The 16188-nt window shown below is 36.9% G+C and overlaps 1 protein-coding gene across 9 annotated transcripts in view; it reads right to left on the bottom strand.

Moving 5' to 3' along the window:
- The window catches only part of ISA3 (isoamylase 3), an 88823-nt gene that overhangs the window by 33919 nt on the left and 38716 nt on the right, over positions 1–16188 (bottom strand). For all 9 annotated transcript variants that reach the window (XR_016054219.1, XR_016054217.1, XR_016054220.1 and 6 more), the window contains 2 exons: positions 12014–12113; positions 8434–8534 (listed from right to left, as the gene is read on the bottom strand). Coding sequence is in view for 2 of the 9 variants with exons in the window: in XM_006827861.4 (XP_006827924.2) it covers positions 8434–8534; positions 12014–12113 (201 nt within the window). In the remaining 7 variants the exon portion in view is untranslated. The remainder of the gene's footprint in view (positions 1–8433; positions 8535–12013; positions 12114–16188) is intronic.

Below are 16188 nucleotides of genomic sequence, written 5' to 3'. Positions count from 1 at the left end.
CACTCTCTTCTATTGCCAAGGTGCATGGATTGTACACAAAGAAGTTAACATAACTCACTATTTTTTTTTAAGGGAACATACGATTGTGTTAGTGATCGTATAAATAGTACATTTTATTAAAACGGGCTACTCACAGGTCAAGAGCTCTATACAAGCAGAAAAAAATGGGTTCTCAAAAATGGTAGCAAAAGATGATCTCGTACAAAGATTGAGGAGGAGAGAGGCAACATGAAGACGAAGAGGAAGAGAGAAAGAGGAGGAGCATAAGTATCGAAGGCAAAGAGAGAAAAGTCAGGAAGGGGGCGATAGAGAAGAGGAGGGTTTAAAAGAAAGAAAGGGAAGAGAGAAATAAGAGATAGGAGGCAAGAAAGGAGAAAAAAGAGGGATGTAGTTATGAAGTTGCTAGAGTGGCTAAGAACGAAGCTCTGGAGGAGCTACTAGTTGCTCACCTTCTGTGCTGCTCCTTGCATTGCCAAGGCAACAGCCGCTTGGTTGGCTTCCTTGGGCAAATGACTGAAGGTCGCTCAAACTCCCAAAGATTAGGAGGAGTGGGGCGACGCAAAAGATAGGTGCTCGAGAACAAGGATCCTCCAAAAACTAGACAAAACATGGAAAGGCCCTCCAAAGGCCAGGCAAGCAGAAAGCAGTTGAGTCGTATTTTTAGCAAATCCAGTATTTCATGGTCGCACTAAACACATTCAGATAGATTGCCATTTTGTTTGAGAAAATTGAAGCCCATGAGGCATATACTCACTTTATTGAGACTAAAATCAAACAACTAATATCTTCACAAAAGGCTTGCAAAATATCGACAGAAGTTCTTAAAGCACAAGTTGTACATGTTCAAACATGATGTACAACTTGAGGGGCGAGTGTTAGAATGCAATGAAGGGCAGTTTTGTAATTTGCATGTATTTTAAGTGGTTTATATATTGTGAAGTATTCACTGTAATGTATATGGAATTCTGCCTTGGCCAGTTCCATGCCACTCATGCCGATCTCAAGCCCAGGTAAAAGAGGAGGCTTTTGTAACGTAGGCAACCAGCGTAAAATTTTGCCACATCTTTTCATCAATCCTGAACCTAATGGCAGAACATGATTAGTGTAGCCTACCCCAAATTGTTGGGAAAGACTGGGTTGATGATAATGATAATTTGTTGTAATGTATGTCCTTACTCAAGATGCAACATTATATATGTTACAATACAAGAATTAGGGCATTGCCCTAGTGTGTTTTCATGGACGAATAGTGTGTGCCTCTTTTCTCTTCTCTCTATATTTTTCAGCTATCGCCACCCATAAAGTATTAGGTCTTGTACTCAACATCCCATTGCTCATTTTGTTACTTTCACAAATTTATCACCATCGCATCAAAGTTTCGCTTCAGCCCTTTCAACTATTTCTATCCTTAAGTCTTATCAGTAACCACTTTCTCATATTGGGTGGAAGAAAGCCTTGGAAGAGGAAATGGAAGCACTCGCCTTGAATGATACATGGGAGCTCACTGAGTTACGAGCTGGAAAAAGGACTGATGGGTGCCACTAGTTTATACAATAAAATTCAACTTAGTGGTACTGTCAAGATATTAAAAGCCAGATTGGTTGCAAAGAATACACCCAAACCTTTGGCATTGACTACTCTATAAAAATTTTGTTCCTGTAGCTGAAACTAATTCAATTCTAGCAGTTATATCAGGAGCAACGAACAAGATCTAAGCATTGTTACAGCTTAACTTGAAGAATGCCTTCCGCCATGGTGATTTACAAGAGGAGTTGTATATCGAGCAATCACTGAGGTTATTGCTTAGGGTGATCAGACAAGGCAAATTGACGAAAGCCATTTACGCTCTGAAGCAGTCCCCAGGTGCATAGCTTGAGAAATTTAGTAAAGTTGTTGCGGCATATGGATTTTGACACAACCATGCAGATCATTTAGTGATAATCTAGAAACAGGACTCAAGGACCAATGTCCTATTTTTATATGTTGTTATTGTAATTATAGGCAATGATCAAGAAGGAATTGGTCAATTCAAGAGACATCTAAAACAATATATTAGTATTCAGGCCAGCAAAGTTGTTTCGAGGAATTATAGTAGCCAGATCAAAGCATAGCAATACCTTGCCTCAAAGAAAATACATGACTGATTTGTTGACAGAAACTGAAATTTAGACGCTAAACCAACCGTTTTCTTATGCATTCAAAAACTAAATTGATTCATCTGACCATCACTAGGTTTAATATTGCTTTGTAGAAAGTGCAATGAGTAGGTTTATACTCTCTCCTAGGATTCCTCATAGGGATGTTGTTCACAGGATTTTGAGGTATCACAAGAGAGCTCCAAGTTAAGGTATAATTAACAAGCCAAATTATCACTAGACCACCGAGAGTTACTCAGATTCTTTTTGGGCAAGGTCTCCATGTGACATTTGGTCTACCACAGGCTATCGTACATTCATTAGTGGAAATCTAGTTACAGGAGAAGTAATAATCTAAACATTGTAGCCAGATCTAGTGCAGAAATTGAATATAGCGTAATAGCACATACTACATGTGAAGTGATGTGGCTGAAGACATGGCATTTACTATGGCTGAGCTCATGGATGTATTTTGAATTTTTCATAATAATGTTAACAACTATATAGCCAGCAATCTAAGGTTTCATGAAAAAATTAAGTATATTGAAGTACAATTGTACTTCACGTGTGAGAAGGTTACTAGGGAAGCGTCTATTTCATATATGAAATCTAAGGATCAATTGCTAGATATCCTAACCAAAGTGTTTGGTTGTAATTTGTTCCAAACAATTTGTTCCAAGCTGGGCATGGGTTACATTTATGCACCATCTTGAGGTGGAGTAGTTGGGTTTTTGTGGCCATTTAAAGGCCTCACGAGAGAGTGCATTGAAATTTCATGATAGTAGAATAATGAACTCAAGTGGAAGTATGGTCCAAAGGGAACAAAGTTGGCAATACTGATGCCATGACTCAAACTAATCTTGAAGCGCTAGGCCAAGTGGAGTTCTGAAACCCTATGATACTTGGGCATATAGCACAACAGCGAAGGGTTTGATCACTTTGTTACTCTCGTGTGTGATTGGAAAGCCTGAAGGGACGAGGGCCAAATCCTCATCATAACCATCACTAAGGTGCTCACATGGAGTAGGAAATGGTTTTTTAGAGTCAAATTGTGCAAGTTCAAATTATGATATAGCTTGCCGGGTGTTATTAGCACTATCAAACGTTTTGCCCTTGTAAATAACATTCGTTGCAATTTCTAATGTACATAAGCGTATAAGAGTAAATTTCTCTTGGTCCTAGTCGATATATACATATATATATGGAAAAAGCTACTATCAGCCCACCAACTGATGGAACAGTGTCCCATATTGAACGTGGGGCGATCCGAAGATCATGCTTGCATTTCGTATTTTAATTTTAATTTCTTTTCTACAAATCCAAATCACTTGAAATTTAGAGAGTCTATTCTTTAAAAATAGTAGAGTCTAATAAAAATATCAAAAAACTAATTCGCAAGAATAAATTTGCCAAAATACCCTGAAACTTTTCAGGGGTATTTAGCCAATTTATTTTTTGTAAATTATTTTTTAACATTTTTATTATTTGCGCCTTGCTAAGAAGAGTGAACACCTCAAACTTCATGTTATTTAGATTTATATAAATTAAAATTATATTACGAAATACAGTCGTGACCATCAGATTGGCTAAGATTCAATCTGGGCAGTTGGGCTTACACTATTCCATCAGCTGGTGAGCTGACCTTAGCTTTTATATATGAGTGTGGGTCTCCATATCAATCGAGTGGCATGAGCCAACAATCTTGTCTTCCACGCCACTTTTCCTCCTCCCTTCTTCTCTTCTTCCCTCCATGATAAAGTCTGACACTTGTCATTGCCAAAAACTAACAAAACCAAGAATATGATGTTTTTAAATGTTTTGTGGGTGAAGAAGTATTCTAGAATGCAAAATAGAGGTTCTTGGGTAAAATTAATGTTATTCCCCAAATGTTAGTCTTTAAGATCCCAAAACATAAGACGACAAAGTAGATTGGAATCAAAAGCTATCAAACATGACGGTATCCCTAAACCTCTCAATCCAAATGCAACAATTGCAAAAAACAATGAAAAAGAGAGTCCTATTTCATGAGAAAACACCGTGATAAACAACGGAGAATTTCAGTTGGGGATCTGAGTTTTGTTCGATATGGATTAGAAATTATTCCCTAAAACAAGCGTGTTACACTGGATCAAGCATTCGCAACATAAATAAGGGCATAATAAGGATTCATTATTTAATAAGTTTCTCCATGTCAATTACGTTGGAGTTATGGCTTTTCAAGTCTTTGAACACGAGCACATTTAGCATATTTATTGCTCTTGATAGTTCATGGTTATAGTGGGATTGACCACGAGCAACATGACTATAAGATCTTGGCACACTGGGACCAAGAGGCACAAACTCAACAGTGTCATGAGGATGGTGTGTGGGTTTATGTGTTTGAGAGCCACCATGCGCTTGAGGTTACCTCTATTCAGGGTCGGTTTGATTTATGCTCACGATTAGTGTTGTCAAATTCACTTCACTTCAGCCGAAGAGGCCAAAGCCTTCAGATTTTTGGCTAAGATCAAAGCGAATCAAAGCGTAGTGCTGCCGCTTCAGTCATGTTCGGGCTGCTTCAGTCAAATTCAGGTCTGCTTCGGGCAGATTTGACCGACGCTTTGGCCTCTTCAGCCTAGGCAAAAAAATCCACATAAAAGTTTTTTTTTTTAATTTTTTTTTGAATTTTTTCATTATTTTAATATACTTTTATATATAAATATCTAATTTATTTATATTAAACTCAAAAAAAATCCAAAGTCTTCCCTCAAATCAGCCGAACCACCGAATTACTTCATTTTTCTCACCAAAATGAAGAAACCTCTTAAGCGAATCTGACGACATCGCTCATGATGGGGCGTTGGTCAAGACAATGTGTATTGTTGATTGTTGTGTGTGATATGAGGTTTGAGTATTTTTTGTGTGATAACCCTGTATGAGAAGGTTAAGGCTTTGAGAAGATATAAGCTAATATCCTTGACCTTGAACCTTCTCATAATGTGTGCATAAACGGCAAATGGGATGCCACTCCGATACCGAATTCAACTCGATAGGATCCTAATTTCCTTTATTAATATTTAGATCCTAATTTCCCTCATTAATATTTACATATGATGCCAAATTGTGTAAATATGAAGGACTATGATTTTGAGGATTTTTGGGCATTTTCGAAAATGTGTTGGATTTTTTGTATCAAATACAGTGGAGTTTTCGAAATGTTTTGGAGATATGACCATCAAGGACATCCTCAGTTCCCACATGTGACACCCAAATAGTCAACATGTGGCACGTAGGGGCTCCATGTCAATCATTGTTCGTTGTGAATTTGTTGTTCATGAGATTTATGAAGTGAATTTTTGAGAAAATGAGAAATTATTTTGGGCACATGTTTAATGTGGGGGATTGGTTGGTTGTGCGCACATTGGGTGATCTTCTAGACAGAGTATAGGGTTTGATATTATAATTAAAACCTTAAACCCTTTTGAAATTAAGCTCATAACCACCGATCCTATATCACATCATATGATTAGGTGCACATGCACACCAAGATGACATGGTACTATAGGGAATTTTCAAATTCAAATTGCTTCTAGAAGGAGTCCATATTCCATGAAGGGCATGCACCCACGTTTCTCATATTATTTAAATGAGTTAGCATGGGCAAGTGTAGAAGCAAGTTGAATTTGATGTAAATTTCAGTTCAAGATTAATTATGGAAAATTCAAAGTAAATGTAGGGTCTATAAAGAGGATAATGATTTGAATGTCATCCGTTCATCAAGATAGTATAATGAGTGATGAGTTTCATACCATGTATAACTTGATCCAATGGCCAAGATTGACGCATCTAGAAGCATCTCTATGTTAAACACATTGATAACCCTTGGTTACTCATGTGGAGACTAGATTCCTTGCAGGAGTGGTACATTTGCATTTTGGCTCTCTCTTCCTCTATGTACGTTACGCCCTTCTTTGCCATCTCTCTCTCTTCATTTATGTGAAGTTTCCTAATGTAAAAAAGAAGAGTGAAAATTAAGAGAGAAAAGGAGATTGAAGCTCCATTAAAGCTTCGTCCCAATCTTGGAGGTGAAACCCTAACTCCATGGTGATTCAATTTTGGATAATGCATCAAGCCATTCTTCTATGGAGTTTTTGGCGGCTGTAAATATTCATATATAGCAACCTATCATAGCCCCTTAGCCCCTCATTTCATAAGATTTTGAGTTATATTTTAACCCCCGAGTATGAGCCCTTGATTCCTAGTTCATTGATTCAATTTTGGAGAGAATTTGATTGATCATTATTGAGATTTTATTGACTAATTTCTCTGCAATATTTGGATCCCCCTTGATTTAATTTGGTGAAACTTCAAGGGGAAACTATTCCAAGCTTTTTCCACGCTCATACTCACCAAACTGAGAGTGATTTGAGCTCCTTTCTCTCATGTTGCTCCCATGTTTTGAATCCAAAATTCCCGAGGCTCTCTTTGTGAAAAGTGCCACAAAATGTGGTTTGAATGATTCTTGATTGCTTCCCACTAAAGTGAAGTGAAACTGGCCTACATCTTGGTGCCATCTGAGTAATCATTCCATGGTATGTAACTAAGACCTTGGTTGTCAACCTGGCACAAAAGAGCTCGCTAATTTGACTTCCCATGATCAAATCTAATGTGTACTTGGTGTACTTTGTGTATGGTTTTCAGCAAAGGACTTAATAGAGTTGTAATATACCTTTCATGTGTATTTGAAGCCAAGTTTTGTGGCCGGAAATTGTGTATAATCATCACATGTTATTGTGAGAGTCATGCCATTTAGAGCATTTTGTATTGCAATGAAAAAACAATTTTTGAGTGTTGCCACTTGGACTTGGCTTTATACACTATCAAATATATAAGTGTAATTAATCAAACACAATAAACTAATCAACACGATCTGCCCAATTTGTCTCTCATGTCTCTCTTCTTCCTCTTTTATGTTCTCTTCTTTTGTACAGATATTATACTAATATTCAGATCTAGATTGATATTTTAACTAACAAAGAAGCTTTGAGGGGAGAACATATTTTTCGGGTGAAGTTTTCTGGAAAAGATAATGACAATGATTTTGCAAGCTATATCTGCCCCCAAAATTTTTTCTTAGGTTCTCTAGTACATTTCTTCGGTGATATCCATCACCAAAATACTTTCGTTTCGTCAGCTGCATATCTACCCCTAAAAATCAGCATGGATGAGTCACAAAACATTGGTTTGAAGCACATTTTACAGCTGCCCACTTTACAGGTTTGCTCCATTGTGGAGCATAAAACAGTGATTCTGCTTGAGCCCTCGGTAGACGTTTGTGTCGGATATCTGTGAGAAGGATTTGTATCTTCATTTCTAGCTTTTATATCTTATATGATTGATTTCCCGAGGAATAGACAAACAAATACTAGTTTTGTGTGAGGGTATGTTTTGACATTTTCTTATGTGAATTTCTAGTCGCATTATCAACAAGTCATGTAATTGTGTACTTGCACTATCAAGTACTTAAATACTGAGTTATACACTAAGCACCAAAACACTTAAAATATTGAGTGTGTAAGCCTCCAAGAAGGTCACCCATCCTCCACTCTGATAACAATGAACTGTGGATTTCATGGGAAAAATTGGTAGTTCTGCAATTTATATGGCGTGCAGAACATTGAGTAATATTTTTATTCATGATGTAAACTCCCCTAGAAAGTTTAGTCATGTATCATCTCCATAATCATCTTTTTCTTCAGCTCAGATAAACATATAAAAAATCAGACTAATATCATATAAAAGACAAAAAGGAATCTTCTATTCGTTGCAAATAAAAAAAGGACCATGTATTCATCTTTATATGTATTTCTTCCCCTTGCTTTTTTGTTGTGTTTGGACCCTTGCAATAACACATGCAATTCAACTGAGTTGAAGGTCCATAATTATTTGCGTTCAACTCCTGAATTTTTTTCACTTTCAAAACTGATTTCATATCATACTTTTATCAAACAAGAGTGAACCATAATGGATTTCATAAACTTTTGGCTCTTGTATTTTGTAAAATATATAGATATTTTTTGAAAACAAACAGAAGAAATCAACAATGTGAAAAAGATTATTCTAGCCTTGATAAGTGTGTATATTCTAAAACCTTCTATACAGTAAAATTAAGTCAAGAAAGTCCTTTGAAAATTCAAAGAACAAAGACGTACTCAATCAACTAAGATAGAGACCCATGAAAACAGGGAATAGGATATAATATAATTACAACATCAGCTTCAGCATGTAACTATCATGCCTTTCTAAATTTCAATCTTACCGATCCCAATTAGGAAATCTTCCCACCAGGTAAAGACCCCCACAATCCCAAGGTTCGGCAATAATTTTGCACCGTGACAAGACAGCATCCTTAGCAATCCCCTGAAAACAAGTTAAACACAAGGCAAGTATGATCAGTTTATACATTATAATGTGACGTTTTGCCCAAAATAAATCCATCAACAACATAATGGAATTTGCAAAATAATTGCAGTGATAAAATTACTCAAAATGTTCAATGCCATTCCCAAACTATGGCGAAATGCATGCTTGCAACTTAAAGCATGTCGTGAGAATCTTTAATAACTTTTAAAGATGCAACTATTTTTCAGTTAGAAGATTTTACTGTGGATTGTGGGGCATCTTTGTTCTTTTTATAAACTTAAAATGAGATTATTTTTACTAGGTTACTCATACGGGCATTATTGTAATGTATATTGTTCTATACTATTATAAATATAAGAGGTGCGTAGGGGTTATCTTAATCATAAGAAGAAGAGTTCTCTAGCCACCTCTCACAATTCTCTCCAACATGCACTCCTCTATCTCTCTCTCTGTCTCTCTCTCTCTCTCTCTCTCTCTGTCTCTCTCTCTCTCTCTCTCTCTCTCACGTCTTCCCTCTCATCTTTCTCTCTCTTCTTCTTGTAGGAACATTCTCAACATGGTAACAGAGCAATATACCTAGATCTGAACTGATCTTCTCATCTTCTCCTTTAAAAAAAAAAAGAACTAAAAAGGGGAAACCCTAAGTTTGGTAGAGGTGATCTCATCAAGGAACACCTAGGTTTACTTCCCTTTTGTGCTCAGAACCAATATGGTGGTCTATGCTTGCTGTGAATGTGCATGTTAATGATGTTTCCTTCCCTGGAGATGAAAAGTGAGGGAAATAGTTGCTGAAAGTGCTAAAAGTATATGGCCGATGTTATAGAAAGCTTTTGGTGGTACACATGTCAGTTCTAGCAGGGAGATACGTGTGCATTGATGTCTGAAAGATGAGTACTATCTCCATAAGTTATTGTAAGCTGCTGTTTGAACGGTCTTTTACCTCGCAATCTGCTTTTTTTTTCTTTCTGTAATCCTTCGAATATATAAGGCTCAACTGAGCGTTTAGGGCTTCTAACACCGCCCTGCCTAGTATAATCTTGCATATCCATTTTTTGTGTCTAACCCTTATGGCTGAAGAAAGTAAGCGTAGAATTTCTGGCATTAATGATATGATTGGAATTTCAGTAACTTCTGTGAAATTAAATTGGTCAAATTACCTCTTGTGGGCCCAGTCAATAGAGGTGTTTCTTAGTGCAAGGGGTAAATGTGTTCTTGACTAAAGATGAGCCAAAAGAATCAGACAGTATGAAGAATGGCTTAGGAAAAACCATTAGATTATTACTTGGTGGCATATGGTCACTAGTAGGTGAGTATGAAAACATGATGAATTGTGGATCATGAGAACCATTAGGTGAGTTTGAGAAAGTGTGTGTGGGATATAGTTACTAGAGTGCCTCAGTATATTCGCATTTTCCTTAACGAATTTGGATCCGATTCCCAACAAAATAATTTTAAAATAATTAATTGTGTAAAATAATTTTTAAAATATTAATATGAATTTTTAGAAGGCTCTGGATATTTTGTTTTATCAAAATGGATTTTTAAATAAACTAAAATTGAATTTTCAGGTTTTTAAATATTCAAAGAGAAAACTAAAATGCTTATGCTTTTTTAAAAATCATTTTATTTGTTTTAAAATTTATTTAAGATTGTGGGAGCCCAAATTTTAATGGTGCCCACCATATTAAACCCATTTGTTGGGTCGTGGGGCCCACTTGAGAGGAACACCCCACGCTTTCCCGATTTCTCCTTCTATTACAAGGTAGCTTGTTGAGGAAGCCATCTAGAAGCTATGGAGAAGTATAATTGATTGATTTCAAAATGGAAAGTATGATAATGATTGAAATTCAAATGTCATAAATTTCAATTATGTGACACATTCCTGATTGATTGAAATTCATATGACATAAATTTCAATTATGTGACACTTTCTTGCAAAAGAGATTTGATGGGATTAGGATAAGGAAACAAAGGGATAAGGTTCTAGGACCTTCCTTTTGATCATGAAGGTTGAACCAAGGATTGAATGGCTAAGGTCTCTCACCCCATAAGTCACCGATGATCTACTGTCAAGATTGAATCTCCATAAAGATGGTTAGACCCTAAATCCTTAACCCTAGCTTCTCTATTATAAATCTATCACAATAGGGGGTCCATGACCTACACACCTAATTTGATTTCTCAGTCTCTCCCTCTTCCTCCTAGGGTGGCATGCCAGCCTCTCTCTACTCTCATCTCTCTCCTACTCTCTAAGGGTTAGAAAAGAAAGAAAGGCGGCATGCCCCTAGGTGGTCAATAAAGAAATGGGGGCACGTCCTACATACTAAGAAAGGAAAAGCTCCATGCTATGCGCACACATAATCTTATACTTTAAAGAAGAGGGTTTAGCCAAAACTTCCATTTGCTAATGTTCAAGAAAGACCAAAATCCCATGCGTCATCGGTGGAGGAGACCCAATGTAGGGAATACGAAGTCCTTGGGGGTAAATTGAGGCAAGGTATTCGATATTCTAACCGCTCTATGTTTCTTGATTCAACTTTATGCATTGTAGTTTTGTTTGGTTGTAAAGAATTGTAATGGTTTGGAAGATCCTAGATTGCATTAACTGTTAAGGTTCACTTTTGTAAACTAAAGTTGTATTGGGACATTTGTAGGTGATCCGGGTGGTAAAACAAAGAAAACTATAGAAAAATTTTATAAACACTATATATTTGCCGGGGTCACATAGTTTTTCTTTCAAATCAGAGGTTTACTTTTGCAAATTAAAGTTGTATTTGGACATTTGTATTTGATCAGGGTGGTAAAACAAAGACAATGATAGAAAAATACTTTTTTGAGAAAGGTTAATATACTTGGCTGGGTCACATAGTTTTTCTTTCAAATCAGGCAGCCATCCATATAACTACCCATTGTTTCATGAGAGTACAAAGCATATTGAGGTGGATTGTCCTTTTAATTGAGAGAAAGGATCAAATAAGAAGATAACAACTCTATATGTAAAGTCAAAGAATCAATTGGCTAATATATTCACCAAGGCTCTTCGTCATAACCAGACTTGGCAGATTTGTTCCAAGCTGCGCATGGCTGACTTTTATACTCCAGCTTGAGTTTTAAAAGATGTGATTATTTTTCAGTTACTAGAGTTTACCGTAGATTGTGGAGCATTCTTGTCATTTAAAAAAAGGACATTATTTTCATTAGATTACTCATAACGGCATTATTATAATTTCTACTGATCTTTATTAATATAAATAACAATAAGAGGTGCGAGGAGGCTATATTAACCCCAAGAAGAAAAGATCTTCTCCAGCCACCTCTCTCAATTCTCTCCAACACGGGCTCCTTTCTCCTCTTCTCTCTCTTCTCTCATATCTTCCTCCCCATCTCTCCCTCTTCTTCTTGTAGTAACATTCTCAATGGTAACAAATATGTTCCTAAACTGCTGTTAGCCACCTTAAGGACATTATAAAGTTTACCTTGACTAGAGGAGGTGCATTCAATGGAGAGCCATCAGTCCCACGACAAAGAACACTTGCCAGGTCAAACCTGAATCCATCTACATGATACTCCATAACCCTTCAATAAAGAAAATAGAGTAATATAAAGAAGTGTTCAGAAAACAATAAGAACAATTCATTATTCATTTGCTAAGAAAAAGTTAAAAATCCAAGTATTGGAGCCCCAAAAAATGAATGCGGAAATGGGCTATGAACTATATTTTCTTCAGATATCAATCAAATTTGCCATGCCGGAAGAAGAAGTTCAAAGAAATATATTACATGTGATTTTATGTAAAATGAATCTCAGCCACATATTTGTTTTACTTTTGGAGATCCTACCTAGTATTATAAAAATCAATGCTCCAACCTCCTGCACATGACCAATACCTATTTCCATATATTACAATAAAAAGTAAAAGTTCACAACACCATCGGGGACTTTTCTCCCGCATTATCAGGCTTCTCTGGTGCTAAGGGTATGAAGAGCCCTATTTATTCACAGGTTCCGTTCTAAAATCTAGTATATCTAATAAAAGTATTCTTTTCCTGTTTTCAGCTGGGATATTCCTGGTCCTTTTACTGAAGCCATAGTTTTAAAATTAAAAACTCACTAGAGTGGACTTGACAACCAGTTCCAAGTCCTGAGCAATTAAAAAAAAAAAAAAGGAATTCCATTACAGATGTGCTAAGTTTACAAGCACTCTGCATATCGTGCTTCTTTTCCAAAAAATAGAGCAACCGGAACTGAATGCTTTCTCAATTTCTAGTTCTTTGAAGCCTGTTGTAAGGCCATGGGAGCTGCTTAAAAACGTAATATTACGGTAGCTTTCATTTATTTCAATTTTATTGTTTTTTTACTTTGCCCATTTCATCAGTTTTTCCTGGATAAATTTTTTCCGAATGTCGGATAAGATCATACAGTACTTAATTTGTACAGATGTAACCCATTTCAGAGCTTAGATGAGGAATGAAAGTAGGGCAACATGAACTAACACGGTTTATGTAGTTTAAATTTTTTATTTTTCCAAACCGCCTAGCACACTTACAAAGGTCCAAAGATTACAATGTAAGCTCAAATAAATAAATAAATAAATAAGAACACAAATTTCGATTCTCAACTGCTGTCACTTTAACAACTCTTTATTTCATGACCAAAAATCACATAATCACGGACTTGGGAGAAACATAAACTATAAAGTAAAAGTAGATGCCAGAGCTTACCTAAATTGAACTTGATACACCCCACTCCGGGTCTCTTTCTCCGATGGCGCACGGAATCAAGGTCCTTTCTTGGATCTCACAATTGATGGGAAGCTAAGGCTAAAACCCTACAATGGATGAGAGCATATGGAACAATGGCTTTCTCTTCTTTTCTCAATGTATGGGGCGTGCCCCCCCTTTGAGTTCCTTAGAGAGCTTGAGAGATGGAGAGAAAGATAGAGAGAGATAACAAAGAGGGTAGCATGCCACCTAGAGGAAAGCGAGCGAGAGAAGCGAGTCTTGTGGGGTAGAGAAAGAAACTCCCAAAAAGGATCTTTTAAAGACTTATGGTTAGGGTTAGGATTTCTAGGGTTAAGCCATCCTTATGGAGATCCCATCTAGACCATTGATCAAAGGACACTTGTGGGGTGAGATATCTTAACCTTTACAATCCATAGATCAACCATCATGATCTAATAGAAGGTGCTAGAACCTTATCCCTCAGCTTCCTTAACCTAGTCCCGTCAAATATTTAGGGTAGAGAAAATATAATATACCTTTCTTTTATTTTCATTAAATCTCTACGCATGCCTCTTTTGAATAGTCAAATATCCATCATTTCAAAACTTTCCTATTTCATTTCAATTGATTGAATAGCCCATCACATATGCCATCAAAATAGAAAGAAAGTGCTAGAAGTGGGTCGTGCCATTAATGGGGCACTAGTGGGCCCCACGCACCTCCCCACATGATCTTTATAAGTGGGGCCCATGGAGAATAATGGGCCCCCATGTGTATTAGTAATTATAAAAACAATAAAATGATTTTTGGAAAACAGCTAGTATTTTTATTCTCTCTGAATTATTAAATACCTGAAAATGCAGTTTAAGCCTATTTATTAATATGTTTTGAGAAAATAAAATCTCCAAAGACTTCTAAAATTTTATTTTATTAATTTAAAAATCATTTATAATCAAATTAATTATTTCTAATTAATTTGATGGGAATCAGATCCAACTTTGTTAAGAAAATTGCGAAAATACTGAGGCACTTCATCTCTAATAGAACATGAGCCACACTCACTTTGTCAAACTGACCCAGTAGTTCTCATGACTCATAGTCCATCACAAGAGTTCATGATTGGACAACCAAAGCCAGCCAATAGGTGATGGGAACACAGTCCTAGTCAATGGATTACATGTTTCCCCAACAGGCAAGCCTAAGTCACACAGACCTATGCATACACATCACAATTGGTGCATGGGGGATACTTCTCACACGTGCATGTAACACCATCAATGGTGTTCACTTCCCAATACGGCTATCATATGTACATGTCATGTGATGGTCATGATGAGCATTTGGCCCTCGTCTCTTTAGGCCTACCAATCACACACAAGGATCACACAGTCCCTTGGCAAACTGCCATGGACATCTCTTCGACCGCATCAAGAGGTAACCCTACAAACCCTCCTCAGTTGTGCTTTATGCCTAGGTATCTCAGGATTTTAGAACTCCACTGGCCTAGCTCGTTAAGCCTAGTTTGAGTCTTGGCATCAATATTTTCAACTTCGGTCCCTCTTGACCATACTCCCACTGGAGTTCATTGTTCCTCTATAATAAAAGTGGTTACATGCTCTCATAAGCCTATAAATGGCCACAAAAACCCAACAAGTCAGTCCCATATTTTTCTGCTTCTCCAAATTAAACAATTGTTCGTATGGAATCAAATCAATTATCATTGAAGGCTTTTATAAACTTCCCTCTTTGATAAATTGCAATCCAGAATGTTCGAGACAATGGAATTACATACATCAAAACTGCAAATTTTAAACTGTTGAAATCTCTCTTTAGGTGGGACATCAACATATTATTGGTTTTCAATCCATCAAAGCCAAGGCCCAAGCAAGATTTTTGGAGTGAACCATGAGATTTTACGAGACTCAAAACAATTTCCTCAGAGTTTCTCCTTCCCAAAGTGCACTTTGATTGACTACTTTCCCAACTTGCATATAAACTTAATAGCAGCATGATATCTAATTTCGAGTACACCGTGGAAAGCTAACTTAGACATCTTGAACTCCAGATTAAAACATGGTGGTATTAATTTCAATGGGTTACTCAGGATTGATGATTGTATAAAGGAACAAGAAATTTAAAGACAACAATGTAGTTGTTCTCGTGATGTACTAAGTCAATTGGATGCCTACTACTTCATCATCATTGAGATGTCTAAGTGTCATTAGAAAAGTTTGCTTAAAGCATCCAGGTTTCATTGCCTTTATAAAGTACTTAAAGTTATTTAGAAGCTTTTTCTTTCATCTCGCACTAGATGTCTAAGAATCACTTACAGAACTCAACTCAGAGGAATATATGGTTGCATGAACAAAATTTATTTGCTCGTTTGATGTTGCATATTAACTCTTGTTTGATGTTGCATGGGCACTAGCATTCATCAATGTGTCAGGGTATCCAAACTTATTAGTGATGGTTTACATGTTTGTGATGGTTTACATGTTGATGGATGAAACTCAGCATACCACCAAAGACCACATAAACCCAGCCTCACTTCATCAATGCTACTGTACGACATGCTTCTCCCCCTTCTTCAAGAGCGAACACTGCGCCATGTAACGCAGTTTCGTTGGTTGATAGTCTTGCGAGTACATTGTTGTGCGGCCTGCCTTGAATCTCTTTCTCAATTCCAAACCCGCATCTCAAAACTAAAAATGAATGGTCCAGCAATCAAAAGTCTTGAACCCCCTTCTCCAGTTCGCCGCTGCTCAGCTCTGGCCCCATATTCTGGGTGTGCCATGGGGGAATATTTCCACGATAATGGCTGCACCACCATTGGTTCCATTCGCTTACTCGTAACTTTTTCATCACTCCGTTTTGATCTTCTGTTTCCCGGAAGAGTCAATATCTCCATTACCTAAACCCTTTCTGACCAT

Source organism: Amborella trichopoda, chromosome 4, assembly GCF_054954075.1.
Source record: "Amborella trichopoda isolate Santa Cruz 75 chromosome 4, AtrichopodaSantaCruz75HAP2 v2.0, whole genome shotgun sequence".
Classification (NCBI taxonomy): domain Eukaryota; kingdom Viridiplantae; phylum Streptophyta; class Magnoliopsida; order Amborellales; family Amborellaceae; genus Amborella; species Amborella trichopoda.
This window is presented reverse-complemented; position numbering and strand designations above follow the sequence as displayed.